The sequence below is a fragment of the Euleptes europaea genome, chromosome 6, assembly GCF_029931775.1.
Source record: "Euleptes europaea isolate rEulEur1 chromosome 6, rEulEur1.hap1, whole genome shotgun sequence".
Taxonomy (NCBI): Eukaryota; Metazoa; Chordata; class Lepidosauria; order Squamata; family Sphaerodactylidae; genus Euleptes; species Euleptes europaea.
The window spans coordinates 76,258,048-76,281,974 of record NC_079317.1 but is presented as its reverse complement, the minus strand read 5'-3'; the positions used below and the strand labels follow the sequence as shown (position 1 = coordinate 76,281,974).

The following is a 23,927-nucleotide window of genomic DNA, read 5'->3' as shown; positions in this document are numbered from 1 at the left end:
ACAAAAGTCTAAGCTATGTTGTTAATGTTATCGCAGAATTGACGGATAAAGAATCTCCCTGATTAAAATCTGCCAAAGGTTTGCTAACTTTATGTTGCTGTTTTTGAAATCGTTGCAGCCGAAATCTGCCAAGGAGATCCTGCAAATGTTGGATTATGGAAACAGAAACAGAACACAGCATCCTACTGATATGAATGCTTCCTCATCTCGGTCTCATGCTGTCTTTCAGGTAAGATGATACAGCAGATAAGGTGACCGAGGATCTTAGATAACCTTTGAAGCTTTGTTTTTTTTAAAAAAATAATGGTGAGAGCATCCTCGGAATATTTCACCTCAGCCATAATAGCTTTGGTCTTGGAAAGAGAGATCTGGCTCATAGGCCTGCTTTTAAACCCTTTGTCCTAAATAGCATTTGGTTCTGGAGCTCTCTTGAACTTCAGATGAGTAACCTATCTCAAAGCCGCTTCTAACAAAAACAAATGTACTTCAATGCCCATGTCAGTATAGTATTTTTGCAAGCACGATCCTTTTGTTACAAGAGTGTTTACTGTTTAAGTGGCAGGTTTTGTAACTAACATTCTGCTCTTGTACATGTTTACTCAGAAATACATGTGAAGAAGTGGACACAAGATGCTTTGGTTGAAAAACCTGTACATTTGCATAGGAATTCATCAGAGCTTACTTGTGCTTAGCATTACACTGAAGATGTGATATTAAATTTCCAGACTATGTGCTGTGCGACTCTTAACTGGTTGTGGCATTACAGAGTGTGTTATATATTGAGTTGTTTTTATGTACACAAGCTGCATGTGAAGCAGAATTCAAAAATATGAATTAAATTCCATCCTAAAATAGACATTTTTTAAATTTAAGAAATACCTTCTAATCTCTTTTGAATTCTGTGTGGCAGTGCAATAAAAGTTTAAGTTTGTGTGTTACAGTGCAGTCCAGTGGCTCAATAGACTTAAAAAATTGTATGTAATTCTGCTTAAAATTGCACTGTGTGTGAATTTCCCTCCCCCAAAGCATGTGTATTTTGGGGGGTTCATTTGCTTTTGCTTTTCTCTCCTGTTTGTAGATTTGAGGCAACAAGATAAGACATCCAGTAACTGTGCTTAGAATTGCACTGTGTGTGAACTTTCCTCCCCCAAAACATGTGTATTTGGGGGGGGGGGTCATTTGCTTGTTCTCTGCTCTTCTCTTTGTAGATTTATTTGAGGCAACAAGATAAGACAGCCAGTATCAACCAAAACGTCCGTATTGCCAAACTGTCTCTCATTGACCTGGCAGGATCTGAACGTGCCCGTGCCACCAATGCCAAAGGCGCTCGCTTTAGAGAAGGGGCAAATATTAACCGGTCACTGCTAGCTCTTGGCAATGTCATAAATGCCCTGGCAGACCCAAAGGTAGGTACCACTTCCTTCCCATCCCCCAGCACTCCTCAGGTTTCGTAGTGATCAATCTGAGATCAAGTCTGAAGAAGAAAATGATGGAAATGTTAGGAATCTCTTGCTGTCTGTTAAATATTTTGCTTGGTATTCAACAGCCTGCTGTGGGTGATTGTTGCCCTCTATTTTTAAAAAAGTCCTCCTGTGGCTAGTGACTGAGAGCCTGGGGCTACAATCCAATGCAGACATCTGAGAGTACGATCCATTGAAAAACGTGGTGACTAAACATGCATAGGATTGCACTGTAAATTTGGGGTGAGGAGGTCCTAACTGAAATCTCATCTCTGCCATGAAATTTCTAGATGGCCTTAAGTGAGTCATACTTCCCAAATCTCATTACCGCTCCCCATATACAACCGGAACAGCAATGGTGACCTACCGTTTCCTGGATGTTGGGAAGAAGTACGAGAGCATAGTGCATGCAGACAACTTCAAAACTAAAGCGTTACATAAATATTTAGTATTATTAAAGACAGCATTATTGCTTTCTAGAAGATTTCCTCAGGGTAGTAATGCTGGATTTTAATTAATATTTTTTGTTTGCTTTTTATTTTTATTTGTTGAACTGCCTTGGGCAAGTACCTGGAGAAGAGGCATAATTTTTTTTCTAAATAAATAATGTATGTGAGGCTTTGGTCACAATTACCCACTGAGTTTTATTGCTCAGCAGGGGAGGAACTTGGGTCTCCCTGCCCTAGGCAGATTTACTACATGTTGTAGTGTTGACATCCAGCCTGTGGTTATCCTTCAAATGTCTAATTTACTGTGTACATATGTCTACCAGAACTTATTTTTAGATAGCTTCTTGGGTTTATAAACTCTCTCTCTCTCTCTCTCTCTCTCTCTCTCTCTCTGTGTGTGTGTGTGTGTGTGTGTAAAGTTCCGTCAAGTCACAGCCGACTTATGGCGACCCCTTATGGGGTTTTCAAGGCAAGAGACTAACAGAGGTGGTTTGCCAGTGCCTTCCTCTGTATAGCAACCCTGGACTTCCTTGGTGGTCTCCCATCCAAATGCTAACCAGGGCTGACCCTGCTTAGCTTCTGAGATCTGACGAGATCAGGATAGCCTGGGCCATCCAGGTCAGGGCTTATAAACTCTCTAGGGAATGGTTTTAACTTAACATCGCGAAACTGGGAGAGGTGGGGCTGAACTTGGGGTGTTCGATGTTTTAGCAGGAGTCACTGTGGGTCGGATGTCTTTGCAATCAGAAAAAATGCTCTATCTGACCTACTGTTGAACAGGGAGGAGTTCAAGATATCTAACGAAGTTTGGCTCTGAGGACAAAGATAAAGTTCACTTTTTCTGATGTCTAAAGCCTGACAAAATTGTTGTTGCTTTTAATGGCATTCCAATGTCGCGGATTTATTTGCTCAACTGATGAGTTGTGTTTGAGAAGATTTATTCATCTTACATTCTGCAGGGGACAGGGAAAGGCCTTACACTCTTTCACAAAAATACCAATTTTAGCCCAACCTTCCTATGTTAAATTAACTCTTAACTCTTCTACCTGACTTATGTCTCTACCAACAGCCTATAAATGCAGCATGTATGCTCCTTGTTTGAGCACCAAGCCTGTGTCTTCAAGGCATGCCCATACCTAATCTGACCCTGTTGAACCGGGGAGGGGGAGAGCACAGCATGCTCTGCAAATCTGCCACGCACTTATGTCAGAAAGTTTAGAATACCGAAAGGAAGTAACTGTATTTAGAATATCTATCATATTTACTGCTAGGCTCCCCTTTATGTGGTCTTTCTGGAGTTCCACTAGAAGTTTCAGGGGCCTGAATGCTGAGAACATGGATTGCTCTACAGTTCTGGTCACCCCACCTAAAAAAGGATATTCCAGAGCTTGAGAAGGTGCAGAAAAGAGCAACCAAAATGATTAGGGGACTAGACCAACTGTCCTATGGGGAGCGGTTAAGACGCTTAGAGCTGTTTAGCTTGGAAAGAAGGCTGCTAAGGGGAGACATGATAGAGGTCTATAAAATTATGCATGGTTTGGAGAGAGTGGACAGGGAGAAGTTTTTCTCCCTCTCCCATAATACTAGAACGTGGGGTCATCTGCTGAAGCTGGAGGGTGACAGATTCAAAACAGATAAAAGAAAGTATTTTTTTCACACAAAGCATAGTTAAATTGTGGAACTCCCTGCCCCAGGATGTGGTGATAGCTGCCAGCTTGGAGGGCTTTAAGAGGAGAGTGGACATATTCATGGAGGAAAGGGGTATTCATGACTATTAGTTAGAATGGATACTAGTCATGCTGCATACCTATTCTCTCCAGGATCAGAGGAGCGTGCCTATTATTTTGGGTGCGGTGGAACACAGGCAGGATGGTGCTGCTGCAGTCGTCTTGTTTGTGGCTTCCTAGAGGCACCTGGTTGGCCACTGTGTGAACAGACTGCTGAACTTGATGGGCCTTGGACTGATCCAGCAGGGCCATTCTTACATTCTTATGCTGCTGAGTTTGAGGAACAGCCTAGATTGTGATAGCAAATCTGGCAACCTAACTATAGTCTCTTCATGTGAAAAGCAGCAGAAAGTTATAGTTTCTAACCATCCCTTTAAAAGTTGGAAAGTGAAAGCTACTGATTAAATTGGAAGGGAAGAACAGAGCAGTATCCATGTAGCAGGATATATTGGAGACTGGGGCCAGATCTGGGGGGGAGGGGGAGCAGCCGCCCTGAGCGGTGGGCAGAGAGGGGGCAGTGGCACCCAGGTCAGACAGCCCCTTTCCATCTCCACAACCTGGCTGCCCGGGCCCGGAGGCCCCTTCACAGCTGAACTGAGAGTGCCACCACCGAGGCTCTGCGAGCGCCCATGTGCGGCTCTCCAAGCCCCCGTCGGCTTGCATGCCATCCCCCTTCGAGCCGCCCCTTTCTCCTCCCCTTCTCTTGCTCTCGCCCGCCTTCTCTTGCTCCCTCCAAGCTCCCATCAGCTTGCATGCCATCCCCTCTTCCAGCCGCCCCTTGAGTGCGTGCTTCGTTTATGTGATTTAATGTGGGGTTTTGTACGTTTACTGTGGTTTAAAATGCTGGCCTCTAACACTGCAATCTTGAGCACATCTACTCAGAATCCCACTCAGGCCTATTCAATGGAACTTACACCCTGGAAAGCGTTCTTGGGATTGCGCTGTAAATTAAGAAAGGGGGTGGCTGGATGGGTGAGCAAAATGGGTGATGATCGGAAGGGAGCTGTATCCTCAGGAGTGGAGTTGACTGGGTTTGTTCAGAGAGTTTGTGAGAGAAAAGGAATGGATTGGGGAAAGAGACTGAGTGAGGTGCTGTGGCGAGTGGGAAAAAAATCTGTTCTTTGTGTGGATATTATTAGCCTAAGTGATAAGTGAGTAAAAGAAGCCTTTGTGGCTAGATCTGTTTAGGAAGCTTCAGAGACAGAAGGGGAGCTGTACCTATTTTACAGCCAAGGAGTTACTAGTATAAAGAAAACCATTACACTTTTAAACCACACTGAAAGTGTTAAGATTTTTATAATTCTTAATAAACTCTATTTCTGTCTTAAGTACTAACAGTTGTTTTATTTAGAATAAAAGATCCCTTTTTATCTCACAGCCCACCCCCTTGGGTTGATTGTTATGCCACTCTACCAAATATATCTAAGCCACCCTGTTCTTCGGGTTAAACTAAGAGGTCTAAGGTGAGAGCCCTCAGTGGCAGCAAAAATAAGTAGGAACCACTAAGGAAGGCAAGGAGGCAGTATAACACACGTCGGAGCAATGCAGAGAGGCGCCATTACGTTACAATACAAGAGGTCCCAGAAAAGGACCAAATGTTGCAGGTGTTAGCTTTTGCAGTGGGATATTGATTTGAGGGATCATTGTGATGTGGATAGGAAACAGAGAATTTCAAAAGGGTGGAATATACATCTGAGGAACGAGAAAGAAAGAAAACTTACAGGTAGTTAGGAAGAGCACAGAAAAAGAGAGAAATGCCAGAGTTTCTGGGGATGAGGAAGGACTCTCTAATTGAAAAGTGTATGGAGTTTGGAATCCCTCATGAGGAAAAATCTGTGGAAATGCTGAGAGTGTCGCTAATACAGCACCAGACATTGGGGGGTCAGTAAAGTAGGAACTTCAGCAAGTTCTGAAGTATCTTCTACATCCCCGGAGTACACAGAGATTTTGAAAGAGCAGAATAGATTAAGAGCTCTGGAATTAAAGAAGAAAATTAAAATGGAAGCAGAGCAACTTAGACCTGAGGAAATAAGAATGAGAGCTTAAGAAAATAAATTGGAGTTTGAGAGGGAGCAGCAGATCAAAATAGAAACAGTGGAACTTAGACTTGAGGCAGAGAAATTAAATTTTGAGAGGTATAACCTGAAATATGAGGATATATATCAGGAAAAAGAGCTAAAACAAGACAGAGAGAGAGTCTACCATGCCACTGGAAGATACAATAGAGAGAGAGGGTAGTAATAAAGCTGAATTTCTGCAGGAGGTAATCTCTGATCCAAGCCTAGAGGCTCTCAGAATGTAAAGGAGTAATTATTCCTTAACAATTCATAGAAGTCAACGCAATTTATTCTATCATTTAAAAGAGTTGTTGATTATATACTTATATATTTTTATTGTATATGTATATAAAAAGAAAAATATGTATATAATATATGGGGGTGTCATTTTGTACTTTTGCCCCCCCCCCCCTACAAAAAAAAGTGGATCCGGCCCTGCTGGGTAGACACAGATTGCTAACAGAAATGAAAGATTTTAAGGTTATATCACCTGTCGCTGACATACAGTTGGAAACAGCTGTTCATGGTAGGTCATGATTTGATGCTATTGTAATCTGAGCAAACCGTTAAACACTAGTCATTTTCCATTTGGGGTTTTTTGTTCTTCCAGAGTAAGAAACAGCACATCCCTTATCGGAACAGCAAGCTTACTCGGTTACTGAAGGATTCTCTTGGAGGAAATTGTCGCACCATAATTATAGCTGCTGTTAGTCCTTCTTCTCTGTTCTACGATGACACATATAACACACTTAAGTATGCCAACCGAGCCAAGGACATCAAATCCTCTGTAAGTAAAATCATTCTTTAAAAAGAGCGAACGGAAGTTATGGGCCAGTACTTTGTTAGTTACAGAAACATTGATTTTTTTTTTTATGGCAGCTGTGAAAAACTGCAATTAGCTAATTAAAATACCCAGTTTTCCTTTTGCTTCCTATGTGAAATAATAGAGCACCCTTTCTTTGACAAGAAAATCTCAGTTTTTACAGATAAGATATCAAGACTTTAAAATTTGTTTTCCTTGCCTTCTCGCTCCCCCCTATTTTAATGGCATTACTGAAAGAAAAAATAAGATATGTTAATCAGTGTGGAGACAGTGTGGTGTAGTAGTTAGGATCTGGGAGACCCAGGTTTAAATCCCTACTCTGCCATGGAAGCTTGCTGGGTGACCTTGGCCTTACGCACTGTCAGTATAAAACTCTGGAGAGCCAGCGTGGTTTGGAGCAGTGGACTCTGATCTGGAGAACCGGGTTTGATTCCCCGCTCCTCCACATGAGCGGCGGACACTAATCTGGTGAACTGGATTTGTTTTCCCACTCCTACACATGAAGCCAGCTGGGCGACCTTGGCCTAGTCACACTCTCTCAGCCCCACCTACCTCACAGAGTGTCTGTTGTGGGGAGGGGAAGGGAAGGTGATTGTAAGCCAGTTTGATTAACGTATCTTATTTTTTTAAGTGGTAGAAAAGGTCAGCATATAAAAACCAACTCTTCTTCTTGGTCCCCAACATGGTGCCTGTGGGTGCGATGGCACCCACCAACACCTTTCCTGGTGTCAGCCAAGTACATTTAGAAAGTGAGCAGGGCTAACGGGGGCTTTTTCCCAGCAGGTTTTCTGATTGGCTGTGCAGATTAAAAACATCCTGTTAAACAGAGCTTCTGCCTAAAATATTGAACAGCTACTGTTAGAGTTGTATACAGCCTCAATCCCTGACATTTTGTGGTTGGCTACACGTCCTGTAAAAGCCATTTTGTGATTGGGCCCACTGCCTTTGGTCAGCATTCCAAAGGTGCCCACAGGCATCAGGTTGGGTACTCCTGGTATAACCTATGTCACAGGATTGGTGAATAAGACGGGTTATAAATCAAATAAGTAAATGTGTGTGTGTTAAGTGCCATCAAGTTGCTTCCGACTCATGGCGACCCTATGAATGAAAGTCCTCCAAAATGTCCTATCTTTGACAAATAAGTAAATAAATCCCCCCATTTAATCCTACACCCACCAATCCTTTTATAAGAGAGACCATGGACAAAAAATAAGCTGTTCAGAAAGGCCTACTTGTTATAGCCTTCAATGAAGCAAAAGGGCATGATTCAGCCCAGGATAAGCACTTGATTCCCATTGCCTTCGGAGAAAAATATTTGATCATTTCTTCCACTGAACTTAATAGAGCTTGAAAGTAATTTTTTTTTGCTGGGTTGGGTAGAAAGTAATGCAGGCTAAATTTACAGTTCCTCTCTTCCTGCTGCAGGTCCCCTTTGTGTCATTTCTCAGGGGCCCCTATCCGCCCCCAGAAACAGCCTTTCATGGAGTTCATGGAATCATAGAGTTGGAAGGGGCCATATAGGCCTTCTAGTCCGACCCCCTGCTTGATGCAGGATCAGCCTAGAGCATCCCTGACAAGTGTTTGTCCAGCCTCTATTTAAAAAATGCCAGTGAGGGGGAGCTCACCGCCTCTCTAGGTAGCTGATTCCACTGTTGAACAACTCTTGTAAAAAAGAAAAATCTTAATATGCAGCTGGTACCTCTCCGCCCGTAATTGAATCCCGTTATTGCAAGTCCTGTCCTCTGCTGCCGACAGGAACAGCTCCCTGCCCTCCTCTAAGTGACAGCCCTTCAAATACTTAAAGAAAACAATTGTGTCCCCCTTCAACCTCCTCTTCTCCAGACTAAACATTCTCAGCTCCCTCAGCCTTTCCTCATAGGGCTTGGGCTGCATTGTGGGGGGAGGGGGCAGGCGAGTTCCATTCTGCTGCTGGAAAATTTAGCGTGCATCCAACTGCAATGACGTGCTCATTCACTTTGAAGTAAGTCTCACATGACCTCAGTGGGATTTTGTTCCATGTATATATGTATAGGGTGGAGCTGCAACACAGTCGGGCACATGTAATAATGAAACTGGATGGTATTGTATGTTGCTGTTTTGATTCCGTATGCTATTAAATTTCTCCCACTAAATATTTTTTTTCTTCAATCTGCCAATTAGCTTCTTACCTGAGCATGCATAACGGTAGTCTTTAACAGTGTATCAATGTAATTGTTATGCGGTTTCCAAGAACCGAATCAAAATGTCTGATAGCTTCAGTTTTTGTTAAGCTTTGTCTCTTGGAATAACTTCTCAGTTTATATTGTTGAGGAAGCTGCACTCCTAAACACACTGATTTGTTTGATTTGTTTATTAATTTTGTATACCTTTATTTTACTTATTTTCATCCCCATTGGGGATCCAGAACTTCTTACAGTGCCATTTGCCCTTCTTCCCTCTTACCCTTAGGAAACGTTTGACCTGGTTACTTGCTAATTATGTTCATATGTTCCCTCTTTTTATTACATAATACAATTCTTGTATCAAAGGGAGGATATATTCACTTTGCTACAAGTGCCATGACGCTTTTGAAGTTGGATTTTTCTCTTTCTTCCACAGCTGAAAAGCAATATTGTGAGTCTGGACAGTCATATCAGTCAATATGCCAAGATTTGTGAAGAACAAAAGAAAGAGGTAGGGCTGTCACTGTCATTTTTAGCAAATGTTGCGGAGGTACATATAAAATGTAGTTAAATGAATGCAAGTCTAATGACCGTGTACTTCCAGAACACCTGGTGTTTCGATGCCATGTCAAGTAAAATCTGAATAACTGGAGTGTGTTTCTTTTTATATTTTAAAAGCTGTTTTAAAGGTACAACTGGGAAAGTAAAATTTCTGTCAGAATACATTGTTGTCTTGTTTCAGATCATAATGCTGAAAGAGAAACTGAGAATCTGTGAGTTAGAAAAATCATCTATTCCTGAGAATCGTGACAGGGGTCAGTGCCAGGTAGAGATAAACAGGTACGAATTTATTAGATCACTTGTACAAGCAGCTGTTCCTGCCCGTCTGGGAGGGAATCTCCATACACCATCATGTACATTAACTCCTTGCTGGCCCTCATTCACCAGCAATGCATTATGATTCTCCTGGCCATTCCTTAAAAGGGAAGACGCCATCAGCCTTTCCTAGGCGTATCCAGTAGCCCCTGTTTCTCACCAAGGCTGTGTGTACAATCTGATGGTGTTCTGCATTCGAAGGGACAAACAAGGGGATGCACAAGGACTCGGGGGGAGATCTCATCTCCCCCGACCGGTCCTCTTGCCTGTATTATCTCCACTTTTCCTCCCTTTACAGTCCCCACAGCATCTCCCCTTTCCCTCCTTCCCTCCCACCTATCCTTTTCCTTCCACCTATCTGCTGCTATCCCTCTGTTTTCCACCCCATGCTGTTTATCTCCTTTCCCTGCTCCCCCTTCTTCCGCCCCCTCCCCCATGTGTTCGATTGTTCTTCCTTCCCTCCAGTCTGGCTTTGCTTCCTTCCCCCCTTTTTCCTCTTGTTTTCCTCTACCTGCATCCCCTTTTTCTCTCCCCACACTGACCTCAGGTTTTAAATGAATCTGCAGCAACCACTTTGGATTACCTAGGGAACCACAGGTAACATTGGAGATATTGTTTGCAGTTGCCTAGGTAATCCAAAATGGCTGTCAAGATCTAATGAGGTAACCCCCAGTAAATCTCTGCCTTTTAAAGCTTTGTTTAATCTCAGATTTGCAGAAACATCTCTTTCTGTACCTGGCCCTCTTGTGTGTGTGTGTGTGTTAATCTGCATTCTGAGGCCATGTTTAGAGCTACTTAATATAGATGAAGGAAAAGCTGCTTTAGCCCTGAAACAGCATGTGCTGGGGGAAAGGACGGATTATGCCATTAGAAAAGTGTTGTTAAGCTACTTGTGGATATTGCCTTAAATGAGGGCTATTTGCAACTTTTGGTTTTCTGTCTATTTTATCTCAAGAGGCATAAGGAAGCAAGCATTGGCTAACGAAATCCATGATGTGTCATTTGAGATTCTGAGACTGTCTGTCATCTGAGGTCACTTATAAGCACAATCCTAAAGAGAGTTATACCCTTCTAATTCCACTGAAGTCAGTAGCCTTAGAAGGGTGTAACTCTGTTTAGGCTTATACTGTAGGTCTTCAACCAGGGTTAAAAAAGCAGTTGTGTATACATGTGGCAGAAGTGAAAGATCTTTTGCAGGTACGGTGAGGTCAGGATTCCAGGTTTGATTAACTGACTAAACATTACAGCCCAAAGCGCCACTGTGGTGGTAGAGGATCCTTTCCCTGTCCCAAAGGGAGAATAATGACTGGGATAAGAATATGTTTCCGTGGGAAAACTAAGCTAAACATTCTTTTGGGTTTAGTTTACCAATATTATTTACTGATCTAGATATTTATCCTGTCTTTCTCCCCAGTGGGGTCCCACACTGGCTTACAAAACCATTCTCCCCTCCTCCGTTTAATCCTCACAACAACAACCCTGTAAGGTGGGTTAGGCTGAGAGTGCAACTGGCCCAAGGCCATCCAGTACACTCCCATGCCAGAGTGGGGACTCAAAACTGAGTCTCCCAGCTCTGAGTCCTATCCTCGAAACAATGTACCACGCTAGCTTTAATAGTTGTACAACTTCATTATCTTTTGGATGTAAGAGGACACATGGAAGATTGTTACATATTTTTACTTGCCTGGAATAGTTAAATAAGAGCTGCAGTCCCTCCATTTATAGAAATGATCCCAAGGGGAGGATCATAGTTATTAACCACACTGTGTAACACATTTTTTAAAAATGTTTCCCATGGTAACCAGAATTTTAATACTATAACTGAAGAGTTTTTAACCTTTCTACTAAAAGCAATCAAGGAAGGCGAAACAGTTGCAGCACCTGAAATCTAACTTATAATATTTTAGAGTTTACGTTGACAACAGACTTTAACTATCTGGCTGGATGTTTTCAGAAACACCCACTCTGGATCCTGTATAACAGTAACCAATATTTTCAGATTAGGAACCACCTTTAGCCCAACTTGAAACTTTGTGGTTGCCTTCTTCTTCTCCCTCCAGCCGTCTTTCTTCAGTTTCTTGTTTTTAGTTTTCTACTCCTGTTATCCTTTTCAAGGGGTGGAGGGAGAGGCGCTGGGGCAAGACACCCTAGGTTTCACCTGCTTCTGAATACCAGTGTTTTAGAAAGCATCTCTCCTGGTAGTCTATTTTTTTTCTTGGTCTGTGCAGCGTTTTCCCCACTAACCCTTATCCTTTTCATATAGTTGACATTCACGTTAGAAAGAAAACAGTGTGAACAAGAACCATAGTGAAAATATGTACTTCCGCAAATAAAAATTTATTTATTTATATACTGCTTCTCTTATTCAGACTTGAGGACATCTTTATGAATGGGATACCTTGATCAGAGCACCAGAGTAGGCAAGAAATCCAACATCTCCCCATTCAAGAAAGTTTTATAAAAGAAATTAAATTTTCAGATTTATTGGAGTCTAACATTGAATAGGAAAACCTGGATGGTGTTTACATAAGTAAACTTTATATTTTATAAACCCCACTTTTACTCTGTCATCAAGATTGTTATACCAACATATATTTGTATATCTGTATAATGGTATAATTGCATTCTGGATTTTAATGGATTTAGACCACTGAAGAAGGCCACATGACCAAAAAGCGTTTGGTCTTCATTTTGGTCTAATTGTTTGGTTGTAATTTTGTGTCTAATTGTGTGTTACATTAATATTTTTAATAGAAATATAGTAGTGATACAGGTGAGCCATGAGCCACACCGCTTACTGTGCGGTGCATGAGGCAGCCTGAGGTTAAAACAGTCCTTGGGTTATCTCATATGCTGGGGTGCTACAGATGGCTATTCCTCAAATAGTAAAAGAACTGCATGCTAAGGATTGACACAGATCTCACATTAGTTCCTTGTCAGAATCCCTATCCTTGAGATTAGATTCTGGATGAACAGGCATGTGTAGCGTGCTGTCAGCTGATGGCTCTCATCTGTGATTCATTGCCTTGGATGTGAACGAATAGCATCTGATGCAGTTCCTTTGCATGAAAGATCTAGGCCTCTGTAGAGGGACCTCTCCTAGAGCTCACTCTTCAGACAATGACACTTCATTTTTGATGACAGCTTTGCCAAGAGTGTGACAACTTTTGTACAATAATAATTTTTCATACATAGGTGTGGGGTTTATTCTAGACAGCACTGCATTGTCAAAAGAAACCCTAACACTTCAACAGGTTTTTCCCCAAAAAAACTTTGCTTTTCATTGTCTCATAATGCGCTTCACAAAAAAGTAATAAAAGGTAAATTGTGTTTATATCTGTATGTTGTTGTTTTTGCTGTGCATTTTGTGGATAGGTTTAGGCAAATTTTGAAATGTTTGTTCACAAATCGAGAAGAAATCAGGACGGAGTGCCTCAAGCTGGAGCTGCGACTAAAAGAAAATTCCTTAAAAACTCATTATCAAAAGCAGTGCCATGAACAAATTGAAATGATGTGTTCTTCCGAGAGAGTGGATAAGGTAAGCGGTTTGCGCAGGCATCTTAGTGTCCCTTCTACTATTTACATTAAATTCGAAATCTAATGCTTCTGATCTAGTATCTGCTTCTGCAGCCATCTTGAGAATCTGCCATCAAATGTTGGTAGAGCAGGCAACTGGCTATATCAAAGCAGCATTCATCATTTGATTCGTAACTCTAGCTAGCCCCTATAGCTAGCTAGATCCTATCGAAGCTGCTGTCCTAGTAAGCCCTGTCTGTGAATCTGTCCCTCAATCTCTCTTTCTGGGATCATTGTTGGCTTCTCCTTCCTTCCAGTACTCTGCCAGTAGAACCTGCTGTCCCTTTAGTTTACTTTCTGGGACTTCTTCTAAACCTGTGCTCTTCTTGACCATCCCAAACTGCTGTTTCTGCCCCTCTTGTCACTATAAAGTGTCTCCCTATCAAATTAAGAACAAGAAAGGCCATGCTTGATCAGACCAAGGTCCATCAAGTGCAGCAGTCTGTTCACACAGTGGCCAATCAGGTGCCTCTAGGAAGCCCACAAACAAGACGATTGCAGCAGCATTGTCCTGCCTGTGTTCCAAAGCACCTAATAGACATGCTCCTCTGATCCTGGAGAGAATAGGTATGCATCATGACTAGTAGCTATTTTTACTAGTAGCCATGAATACACCCTCTCCTCCATGAACACGTCCACTCCACTCTTAAAGCCTTCCAAGTTGGCAGCCATCACCACATCCTGGGGCAGGGAGTTCCACAATTTAACTATGTATTGGGTGAAGAAATATTTCCTTTTATCTGCTTTGAATCAGATAACAGTGTTTCCCTACAAAATTAACCTTTCAGTTCCGTTTTAGAACTTGTGCCATTTTTCTGCGTTCTACCATTGATCCTTCTACCTCAACAGTTAAAATATTAATGACGACTTAGCAGCTTTTTCAATAACAATGAGAAGGGGACTTGTTGACATAGTCACTAGTCTTTAGTGTGTGAGACAGATTTTGTTTGCTGGCTTTGTCCATTTTATTTTTGGCCCCTTTTGCCTGTTTTTTAATCATCTGTTCGTGTATTTCTGTTCTCTTACGATTTGGCTCAAGTGGCTGATATACATTTAACCCTCAATGGCAATCTTTGGGGGCCTGCTGTAAAATAATTTGTGTTGGTTTTCCCAAACATCTGTTTTCAATGGAGTACAGCTCTAACCTTCTTAAACTAATGGCAAGGATTTCTGTGGGGGGGGGGTTTCCCCTACAAAAAGTAAGCACATATGATTTTTTTTTCAAAAATCGTATGTGAAGGAAAATAATATAAATGCATTGGCAGATTATTTTTTTCCCCTTTTGGAAAGCTTTTGTGCTTAATTGCCAAACTTCTTGAACTTAAAGTTCAAAGAGCAGCATATGGGCCATTTCCCCCCTAAAGGAACTCTGAAAAAAAGTTATGAATACAGAATCTGAATCCTTTTTGGATTCTGGCCCGCAACCTGAATAAATTGTTTTAACCAATCTTATTAAAAAGCAGATTGGAGGCCTAGGGGGGAGCAAATTCTGATGATACAGGTATGCACAGCTGCTGCCCAGACCAGCAACCCCTCCTTTCCTAGTAACGGTTAAGTAAAATATGTGATGTCATGACATCACACAGAGTTTCCCTGACTCTGTAAGCAGCAGCCAATAAAGTGGAGCATTGGGGCTGGTTGCATATTTTGTTCTATTTTAGTGGAAAGGAGATGTCAGGCTCTTTGCTTTCAGCAGTATTAACACCTTCTCCACAACGTCTAGTTCTGCGCTTAGCTTTATATCGATCTTCTTAAAAAAAACTGGCTGTATTTCAGGCAACTGACAAACGAGATCACCGGCTTGCTTTACTTAAAGTGAGACGTTTGCAAATGGAGCAAAAAAAAGAGGAGGAGCTGAAAAACTTTGAAGAGAACACAAATTGGTTGCATCGAGTGGAAAATGAAATGCGCCTCCTAGGACAAGATGGCGATATTCCTCAAGTAAACGGCTTTCTTCTCTCTATTTGTTGTGCTGAATGTGACTGAGCGACGGAGCATTAGGAACCGGTCAGGGGATCAGGAATACCCAGTGTTGTGCAGGAGACAAAGGGGACTGGTTGGTTTCTCATGTTCCTGACAGTAATCCAGGAGTTGGCTTGAGGAGGAGAAATGAAGGGATGCAGCTGGGGTAGGAGGGAGATGTGAGCTACCCCTTCATCCCAAACTACTGCTATCCACTTAGGAAATGTCATGACCTTTTCCCTAGCTGTCATCTTCACTGATTGCTGTAGCTAATTGAATGGTATTTTCTTTCCTCCTAGCCCGCTGAAATGGCCTGTTCCATTTATGTTTTCAGGTCGTCTTGTTTGTGTGTTTTACTACCCTTCTAAGTTCCTATGAGATATTTTAAAAGTGTCCACACTAAAATATGTACAACCACAACATTGTGTGTGTAATTTTCTGAGAATCAATGTATTTAAAGAATAGATGCTTCCTATGTGAAGTATGAGGAGTGAGACAGGAAAAGAAGAAAGTGTTGTTCTGTTTGGGGAGCAGATACAAACAAAAGGGGTTTGGTGTCCATTGGACCCTTTCTAAAAATGTTCTATTGAAATGTAATGCAGTTTTTCTACCTCGTGCCACCGTCAACAATTACCCATTAGCACAGTGGTACAAATTCCGAGGGTTGTGGAGAGCCACATTCAAATTCTCGATAATCGAAAGAGACACATGACTACTGTATGCTCTTACTCCAAATACACACAAACAAGAATGTATAACTCCTTCGCACATACAAAGTCCAAAGTATGAGAGCTATGCCAGTTAATTTCCCCTTGCCAATAACAACTGGTTTATTTAATCTGGCACGTAAACGCATTTAGCAAAGTTCTCCTTGAGTAAGATCTTGTGCGACACATAACGCTTTCCTTCCTTTACAGTATAGTGCCCAGAAATTGGTTGCACATCGTTTTGCATAAGCGGAAATGAAAGTGGAGATAAAATAAGTTTGACTTGACACAAGTGGCTACCACAGTACTTTTCTTGTGTTTCCACTTGAGCAAGAGCCCCAGCACAAGTGGAAAATTTTCATTGGATCTAACTCTGTGTTTGGGAGAGGCAAGGCCTTATCAGGTCAGCTTGTGAAAGTTTGTTTTTACCTTGAAGTTCCTTGCTGCAGTTGAAATCTTTGCAGTTAGTTAAAGTCCATCCCCCCATTACAACCTGGTATTAAACTATGCACTTCCACCTCCTTTGAATCGCTTTAGCTATTGAAATACATTAGTTATATTGTCACTTCCAAGACAGTGGCCTCTATCCAAACACACATTGTGTGTGTGTTAAGTCACTTCCGACTCATGGCGACCCTATGAATCAATGTCCTCCAAAATGTCCTATCTTTGACAGCCTTGCTCAGGTCTTGCAAATTGAGGGCTGAGACTTCCTTTATTGAGTCAATCCATCTCTTGTTGGGTCTTTCTTTTTTCCTGCTGCCCTCAACTTTTCCTAGCATGACTGTCTTCTCTAGTGACTCTTGCACACATTATGAAGGCTTTAATAACACTTAAGCTTTCTTAAGAGCGGGCTGAGATTTTCACCATTTTCCCCCTTCCATGACCAACCCCATTTTGCTCCCTATGTTGTTCCTAAGGGTTACCTAGCACATTTTCCACCTAGAACTAAGTTGGATGTCTTGGTGGGCTGTAGTGGGAGAAAATTAGAGGAAATGGCCACCCCCTCTTAAGAATACTTAAGTGCCCTTCAGAAATACATGGCTGGATGCAACTCACCAATGTTAACTTTTATGTGAGTTACCTGTATTTGAATTTAGCTCTTTTTTCCCCCTTCCCAAGGAGCTCTCAAAAGATCTTCAGTGCTGTAATTTGAAAATGGAAGTTAAGGATTTGAAGACTCAGATTGAATACATGAGAATTCTAGCTTCTCTCCAAGAGCAGCAGCATAAGCAGACAGAAAAGTAAGTCTGCATTCCAGTGCCATATTTGATGGGCTTAATCTTGGTATATACATATATGGACCTGTAACCTGTCCTGTTAGCGTGCAGAGAAGGCAAAGAAGAAGTGTAGGCAAGAAAGGAGCTTTTTGATGATGTTATACCTAAGTCTATAGGTTCTTGTGCTCCAGTTCAGAAGTTCTGCAGCCTCCGTTTGTCTGTGCCATCTACAAGGCTGGACTTCAGTTCTAGAGTTAATTGTTACCGAATGCAAAAAAGCATTGGGATGGCATCCACACCTCCACTATTATTATACTATAACAAATCAAAATATTGTCACATATGGAAGCAAATGTTTTAGCTAGCTGTTGAAACTTGAGAAGTCTTAGTACAGCGAAAACCTTAAACACTAGCTGAGTTCCCAGCTGAATGCCATCAGAAGTGGGGAGCACAATGTACTTCAAGACCTCCATCTTCCCAACCAGCATTACTTCTGTCCTTTCAGGGTTTAGTTTCAATTTGTTGGAAGTTGCACTAGAAAAAGTTGAAAGTATATGGAAGACTGGAAGGAATGTGGCCCCACAGGAAGCCATTCCTCCATGTCTAATCTCTGCTCTGAATATTATAATGGGGATGAAGCAAGGATAACCCATGTGAGATTACATGTCCCAAAGGAGCAGTCATAGATAAATTACATTTATTTTTCGCATTGTGCATACCATCTAGACAGGGTGTCTTCAAGTATACATTTTAAATAAACTTGTGTGACACTAACATTCAGCAGATGTAAGCAGCTGAATTGGTCTATAGAAAAATTCAGCATCAAAAACCATGTAATGCCTTTTTAAAAACGCCAACCCAAAAACACTCTGCGATGTTTAACTGTTTTGTTTGGTTTGCTTTCTTTTCTTTTGGGGGGGGGGGGTTTCCAGAATTTTTCATCTGGTTGGATGCTTGGAGGAGGGGGGCAAGGTGGTCGTATTGATCTTTAAGCCCCTTTATCATGAGTGAAATTGCTCTGTTGACTTAGAATGCAAAGTGTGTTTAGTATCAGGTTGCCCGTCTGGCACTTTGAGAAGGCAAAAATGAGAGTAATTCCATTGCAAGCACAAAAACTGGTAGTTAGTTAAATGTGTGTTTGACATAGTTTCCTCTTAGAAATATTTCTAACCATATTTCTTCGGTTTTCTTTAAAATTACAGAATACTGAGTGCTTCACTTCCAGTTCTACGAAGGCAGTACATAGCTTTGAAGAATGGAGGGTTAACAAATGGCGTCATAGAAGAGGACTTCAAGGAGCTTGAACAGCTGATTCAGAGAGAGAAAGCTGTGGTTTGGGCTGACCAGATGGTTAAAGAAGAACCAAAAGAAAATGCTCAGCCTCTGATGTCTACTGTCCTGGTATTTCCACAGCTTGAGAGCAATCGGAGTACTCCTTGCCGTAAGTACAACATGATTTGGTCTTCTAAATATGTAAATATATTGTAGCTTCCATACAAAACTGTTAGTTTGGGGGTAGGTTTACAGTGTGACCAAACAAATAATTAATTTGGCATACAAATCACAGTGCTGCCAGAAAGTATTCCCTGGAATTAGTGTCTTTCTTCATCCCGGGAATAGCACATCAATTGAATGTGTAATTGTTAAACAAAGTAACCAGTGGTAGCACCTTGCAATAATAGGTACATACAGTATTTACTCAAATTCAGACTAAGGTTTGTTTTCAGATATGCCATCCAAAACAAAAAGAGGAGATTGTCTTTCATTTACATACTATTTAGTTATGCCAATAATAAAATTTTGTGTATAACACTTTAAGGCTGTTGTCTTACATTCAAGGGTGTCTTCCTTTCAAGTAAATATAGTAACCCTTGATTCAAGAAGCTTGCAGACCCATCTAAGTAGTATAAGGTGGTTATTTTTTCCCCTTATAATTAAACATGAACTTAAAAAGCTGTCTGCAGTGGGATATTTGGTAGGCAGGTACTGTTTGGGATGCCATCACGCATCTTCCCATCCCCCACCCCCCAAGATATCTGAATGAAAGGGGTTGTGTGAATTAGGGCCTTTTGTTAGTTTTATAGTACTTTGGTTAGCACAGTAGGCATTGATCTTATGCAGATCAATGGTCTGGTCAATTTGCTACTGAGTTAAGGCATGTTTCAGTTAATATTGGCAAAAATAATATTGCCCTTTCTATTGCTTTCTTGGCTGCGTGAGAAGTAATGTTTCGCACAAATATTGCATTGATTCCCGCCCACAGTGGCAATCCACTACATTCAGTATAATCCTACAGTTGGGTGCTCCCCTTTCCCAGTGTTCCTTCCCTTTCACTGGAAGGAGCATCTTTGAACAGGGGGAAACACCATGTAGAAGGCATCGCAGGAAGATGCAAGCTCAGTGGTGACAACTAGATTTACACCACTGCCGCCTTTTAGAGTGGTGGAGTTCCAAAAACGGTGGCTTTCACTCTAAACTATTCCAAGGCACCTTGCTGAAACCATATAAGGGAGTTCATCAATTAAGAAATCAGAAATGGTGGATAAATGTATCTGAAACGCGTTCATTACTGATTCCCCCCCCCAAAAAAAGCAGAGAAGAGTGAGAGTTGGGGTGGGATTTGGGTGTGGGTTATAGAATGTACTTCAGCTTCACTGGAGCCTTGATGAGGCCCAGTAGTCCTGGCAAGTTCATCAGATAAGCAGATTGTGCACCCTGGAATATGAATCAGAATCTTTTACAATAATATAAGGATTCCATGGTAGACATGCGGAAGTTCCTCAACAGACAATGTGATGCAGGAAAGGCCCCCTAAAGGAAAAGAGCTTGAAAACTAGTCTCTTAATTCAAATTAAAAGGTTTTAAGAAACCAAACAGCAGTTTAGAAAGCTACACTGAATGGAACAAGAGGAATTTCTAGGTATGCTAGAGCCGTATCCAGACCTGGACAAGTAACAAAACAAAGTAATACTGGAAGTTCTCGTTTGATTAGGGCTTTCCTCCCCAGTTGTGTTTTAAAGATCCAGCACAAAATACTTCCTTGGTTTATAGAAATGGGTTCCTTAGCAAATTTATCTTTATTTTTAAAATATGATATTTGGTAAGTAAATTTCAAATAAAGATTTACACAGATCCCATCACACCTTCTGAATGCATTGATTTTTGGTGTATAATCTATTCAAGATGTTGGGCAGGAAATGGGGTTTTGCACAGAGGGTGAAAAGACAGGCCACCTGTTATACAGGGGTCATTATTCCTTATTTAAAAATCCATATTTCACCTGCAACGTAATTACATGGGCTTTTCTTGTCAACACAAGCAATGCAGTTCCCTTTCTTGGCTCTAGATTCTTGGTTTTGAGCCTATTTATGAACTGAAGGACACTAGCTTTTTAAAAACTACATATTGTAAAATATTGTGTATCTTCTCACGGGAATGTTTCAGGGGCTTTCCAAAATATGCTATATTTGGATATATTAATTGGTAAGCATAATGTTTTATTTATGCTGAGGTATGTATGCAGTACGGTTTAATAAAATAATGTGTATCTCGGGAGTGAAATAAAAAAGGTATGTATTAGCTCAGTTTGCTAGCATGTGCAGTTTGCTGCTTTGCTGTGCAATGTGAATGAATTACTAAGATTGAATCATTTCTTTTTGCTAATGTCTTTAGATATGAAAAGCAGTTATATCTATATATGTCTATATGGTTTAGTACTAATAGATCCAGTTCGAATTAGCTTTGAACAATGGCTTCCTTTCAGCATGAGTATAATACTTAATGGTGTTCTCAGTTCTGGGTGGAAGGGCATCTTGTCAATCGCGGGTATTACCATCACGTGCCCAGGGAGGCAGGACTAAATATTTTTTCTTCAATTTCCTGTCTCCCTGGGCGGAAACCCAGTTTCCGTCCTGCCTCAGTTAGGGTGGCAGCTTCGTTAGTGAACTCCGCATTACTTGAAAAGAATCTTTTTATGTGTTAGCCCTGTGCGTTTGTCCTCCGTTCCTCTTGTGTGCTTATCTGTCCTTCTCTTGTTACTGCTACTGATCGCGAACGCCCCCTCCTCCTCCCATCTTGCCTGATCTCCTCAACTTCTTCTCCGCCCCCCCCCCACTTCACTCTGCTGAGCAAGATGGCGGACGGCAGGAGGGACTCTGACTCGGATCTTCTATTTGAGGAGGATCATGACCTAGCCCTCGTCGCCTTGACAGGGCGACGGCGCAGAAAGATTGCCGGCAGCCAGAACAGCGGTTCCACCGCACGCGGCTCCGAGGGTCCGGCGGCTCCAAAGAAGGCGCGCTCGGATGAGCCGCCTCAAAATGGCGCGTATGGTGGCAAAGTTGCCAAAAGCCGCCAGGAGCTTCAACGGCCCCGGGAAGCCCACTGATGGAAGGAGCTTCGCCTTTAACAGACAGGCAGCAGGGGGGTAATGTATTTCAATCGGAGCACAATGTTCCCGTTACAAGGAGGGAAATTTTGGATTTGTTTAATGGCGTGTTAGACAGGCACAAATGATGAACGCTCTCAGAGAATCTATTGCCCCAATCATTCAGGGTACCGATCCAGGTCCTTCCCACCCTACTCCCACCCCCCTTCAACAGGGTCAGGACGGTCAGGAAGGACAATCCTCACATTGGTGCACCAAGGCGGCTTTAAAGGCACAGTCTGGTCCCCAACCTCTTCAATCTATGGAGGATTTCTCCTCTGTAGTCTCTGATCCAGAGAGCAAAGAGGATGGCGAAGTGGATTCTGATGAGGACAACCCCATTCTGTTAGAAGAACAACATCCTCGCCTCTTTCTAGCAGAGGATTTTCAGGGTCTATTAAATAAGGCCTTGATAGCATTAGATCTCATTGAGGACCCAGACCCCATCGCTGAGTCCAAACCAAAATCTAGAAAGAAGGGAACTAAGGAATTCTTTCCTAGCACCAAACCCCACATCTGGGAAATTCCTTTCCCTGAGTTCTTTGAGAACCAGGTGCAGGCCGAGTTTGATAAGCCACTGGCCAATAGGCAGTTCTCGGCCAATATCAAGAAACTCTACACCATGGTACCTCAGGCCATGGCCCTATTCCAACTCCCCCTTATTGATGCTCCCATAGCAGCTGTTCATTCTCTGGACCTTCCCTCAGAGGATGGGATGGGGACAATAAGAGACCCGATAGACACGAAAGCAGAGACTCTTTCCAAGAAAGTACATGAGGCATCCACCTTGGCAATTCAAGCCTCCGCAGCCTCCTCCATTATGGCTAGAGCCTCCATTGTGTGGCTCAGAAAAATAATACAGCTGTATACCGGTGACGATCGTAAACAGTCAGAAGGTCTTACCAGACTTCTCAAGGCTTCTGCCTTCATGGCGGATGCTTCATTAGACGCCATGTCATTTGCGGCCAGAGCCACCTCATCCAACATTGCAATTAGAAGAGCTTTGTGGATCCGACCGTGGCAAAACGAAATCAAGACTAAAACACTCACCATGTCTTATCCTTTTACAGGGGGAAAATTTTTTGGGGACAGACTAGAAAATAAAGACAAGAATAAGGTTCTCCCAAAGTCTTTCAAGAAAGATGGGAAACCTTTGTCGTCATTTCCCAACTTCAGATCTTCTCACACCTTGGCACCCTTTAGACCGGACAACCGTAAGGGCTCCTGGAGTAACAGCAACAGAAACTCCTTTCGCAGAGGGGGTGGCAGAAATTTTCATCCCCCCCCCCCGGGACACCAGCAATTTGCCAATAACAGAGGAGACAAATTCTCCAAGAACACTAAACAGTGACGCCAGGTTCCCTGAAGTACGGGGCAGGCTTCTGCAGTTCCACACAAGGTGGGAAAGGTCCTACATGGATGCCTGGGTTTCTCAGGTCTTATCCACAGGATACCTGATAGAATTCACGAGTCTCCCAATCGAAAAATTTGTAAATTCACCAAGGTCAGTACGAAAAGAAAAGCACCAGAGAACCCTGGAGGCTATTTTACACCTCCAGAGCATTCAGGCCATAGAACCGTTCCCCTAGCGGATCTGGGCAAAGGGGTTTATTCGATTTTCTTTACAGTCCCCAAGAAAAATGGGGACTAAGGGGTATTTTAGACCTCAAACATTTAAACAGGAGGGTCAGATACAGAAAGTTTCGCATGGAAACTGTTCAGTCAATTCTGGAAGCCCTACAAATAGACCATTTCATGACCTCGTTAGACCTGAAAGAGGCATACCTACATGTCCCAATACACCAAAATCACAGGAAATATCTCAGATTTTGCTATTCCAACAAGCATTACCAGTTCAGAGGCCTCCCGTTCGGCCTGGCATCCGCCCCCCGCGTATTCACCAAGATTCTGGTGAGACTGGTGGCATTGCTTCGACAGGAGGGAATAACTCTTTTTCCTTACCTAGACAACATACTAATTTGTTCGACAACCAGAGATCAAGCCTTGACTCACACATCCAGAGTGATTCAGGTCCTCTCTCACCACAGCTTTCTCATAAACACAGAGAAGAGCCATCTTGTCCCAACACAAAGATTAGAACACCTGGGAGTCATCCTGGACACCCACAGGAATCTAGTGATCCTGCCCCAGGACAAAGTGGTCAAGATCCGATCCATGGTCCAAGCCACAATCAGATCCAGTCAAGGCAGACTCATGAGCCTGGCCAAGTTATTGGGGAAAATGGTAGCCTGCCTCAGCTCGGTACCATGGGCCAGATTTCACTCCAGACCTCTCCAGAGACTTTTACAACCTCATCAAGCCCTCATCACTCAAAGCAAGGACAAATCAATCCCAATTCCCTGGACATTCCGACAGTCACTCCTCTGGTGGTACCGGAGTACCAATCTGAACAAGGGGATGCACTTTGTAGTAGAAAACCAGATACAAATCTACACAGATGCCAGTCTAGAGGGGTGGGGAG

The 23,927-nt window shown here is 42.3% G+C and overlaps 1 protein-coding gene across 1 annotated transcript in view; it reads left to right on the top strand.

The window, feature by feature from the left end:
- KIF18A (kinesin family member 18A) overlaps positions 1–23,927 on the top strand; it is a 52,328-nt gene that overhangs the window by 5,587 nt on the left and 22,814 nt on the right. Inside the window, exons 4-13 of the mRNA XM_056851683.1 lie at positions 119–229; positions 1,209–1,406; positions 6,304–6,480; positions 9,115–9,189; positions 9,421–9,518; positions 12,930–13,092; positions 14,907–15,071; positions 16,922–17,043; positions 18,222–18,464; positions 23,822–23,835. Coding sequence (XP_056707661.1) covers positions 119–229; positions 1,209–1,406; positions 6,304–6,480; positions 9,115–9,189; positions 9,421–9,518; positions 12,930–13,092; positions 14,907–15,071; positions 16,922–17,043; positions 18,222–18,464; positions 23,822–23,835 — 1,366 coding nt within the window. The remainder of the gene's footprint in view (positions 1–118; positions 230–1,208; positions 1,407–6,303; positions 6,481–9,114; positions 9,190–9,420; positions 9,519–12,929; positions 13,093–14,906; positions 15,072–16,921; positions 17,044–18,221; positions 18,465–23,821; positions 23,836–23,927) is intronic.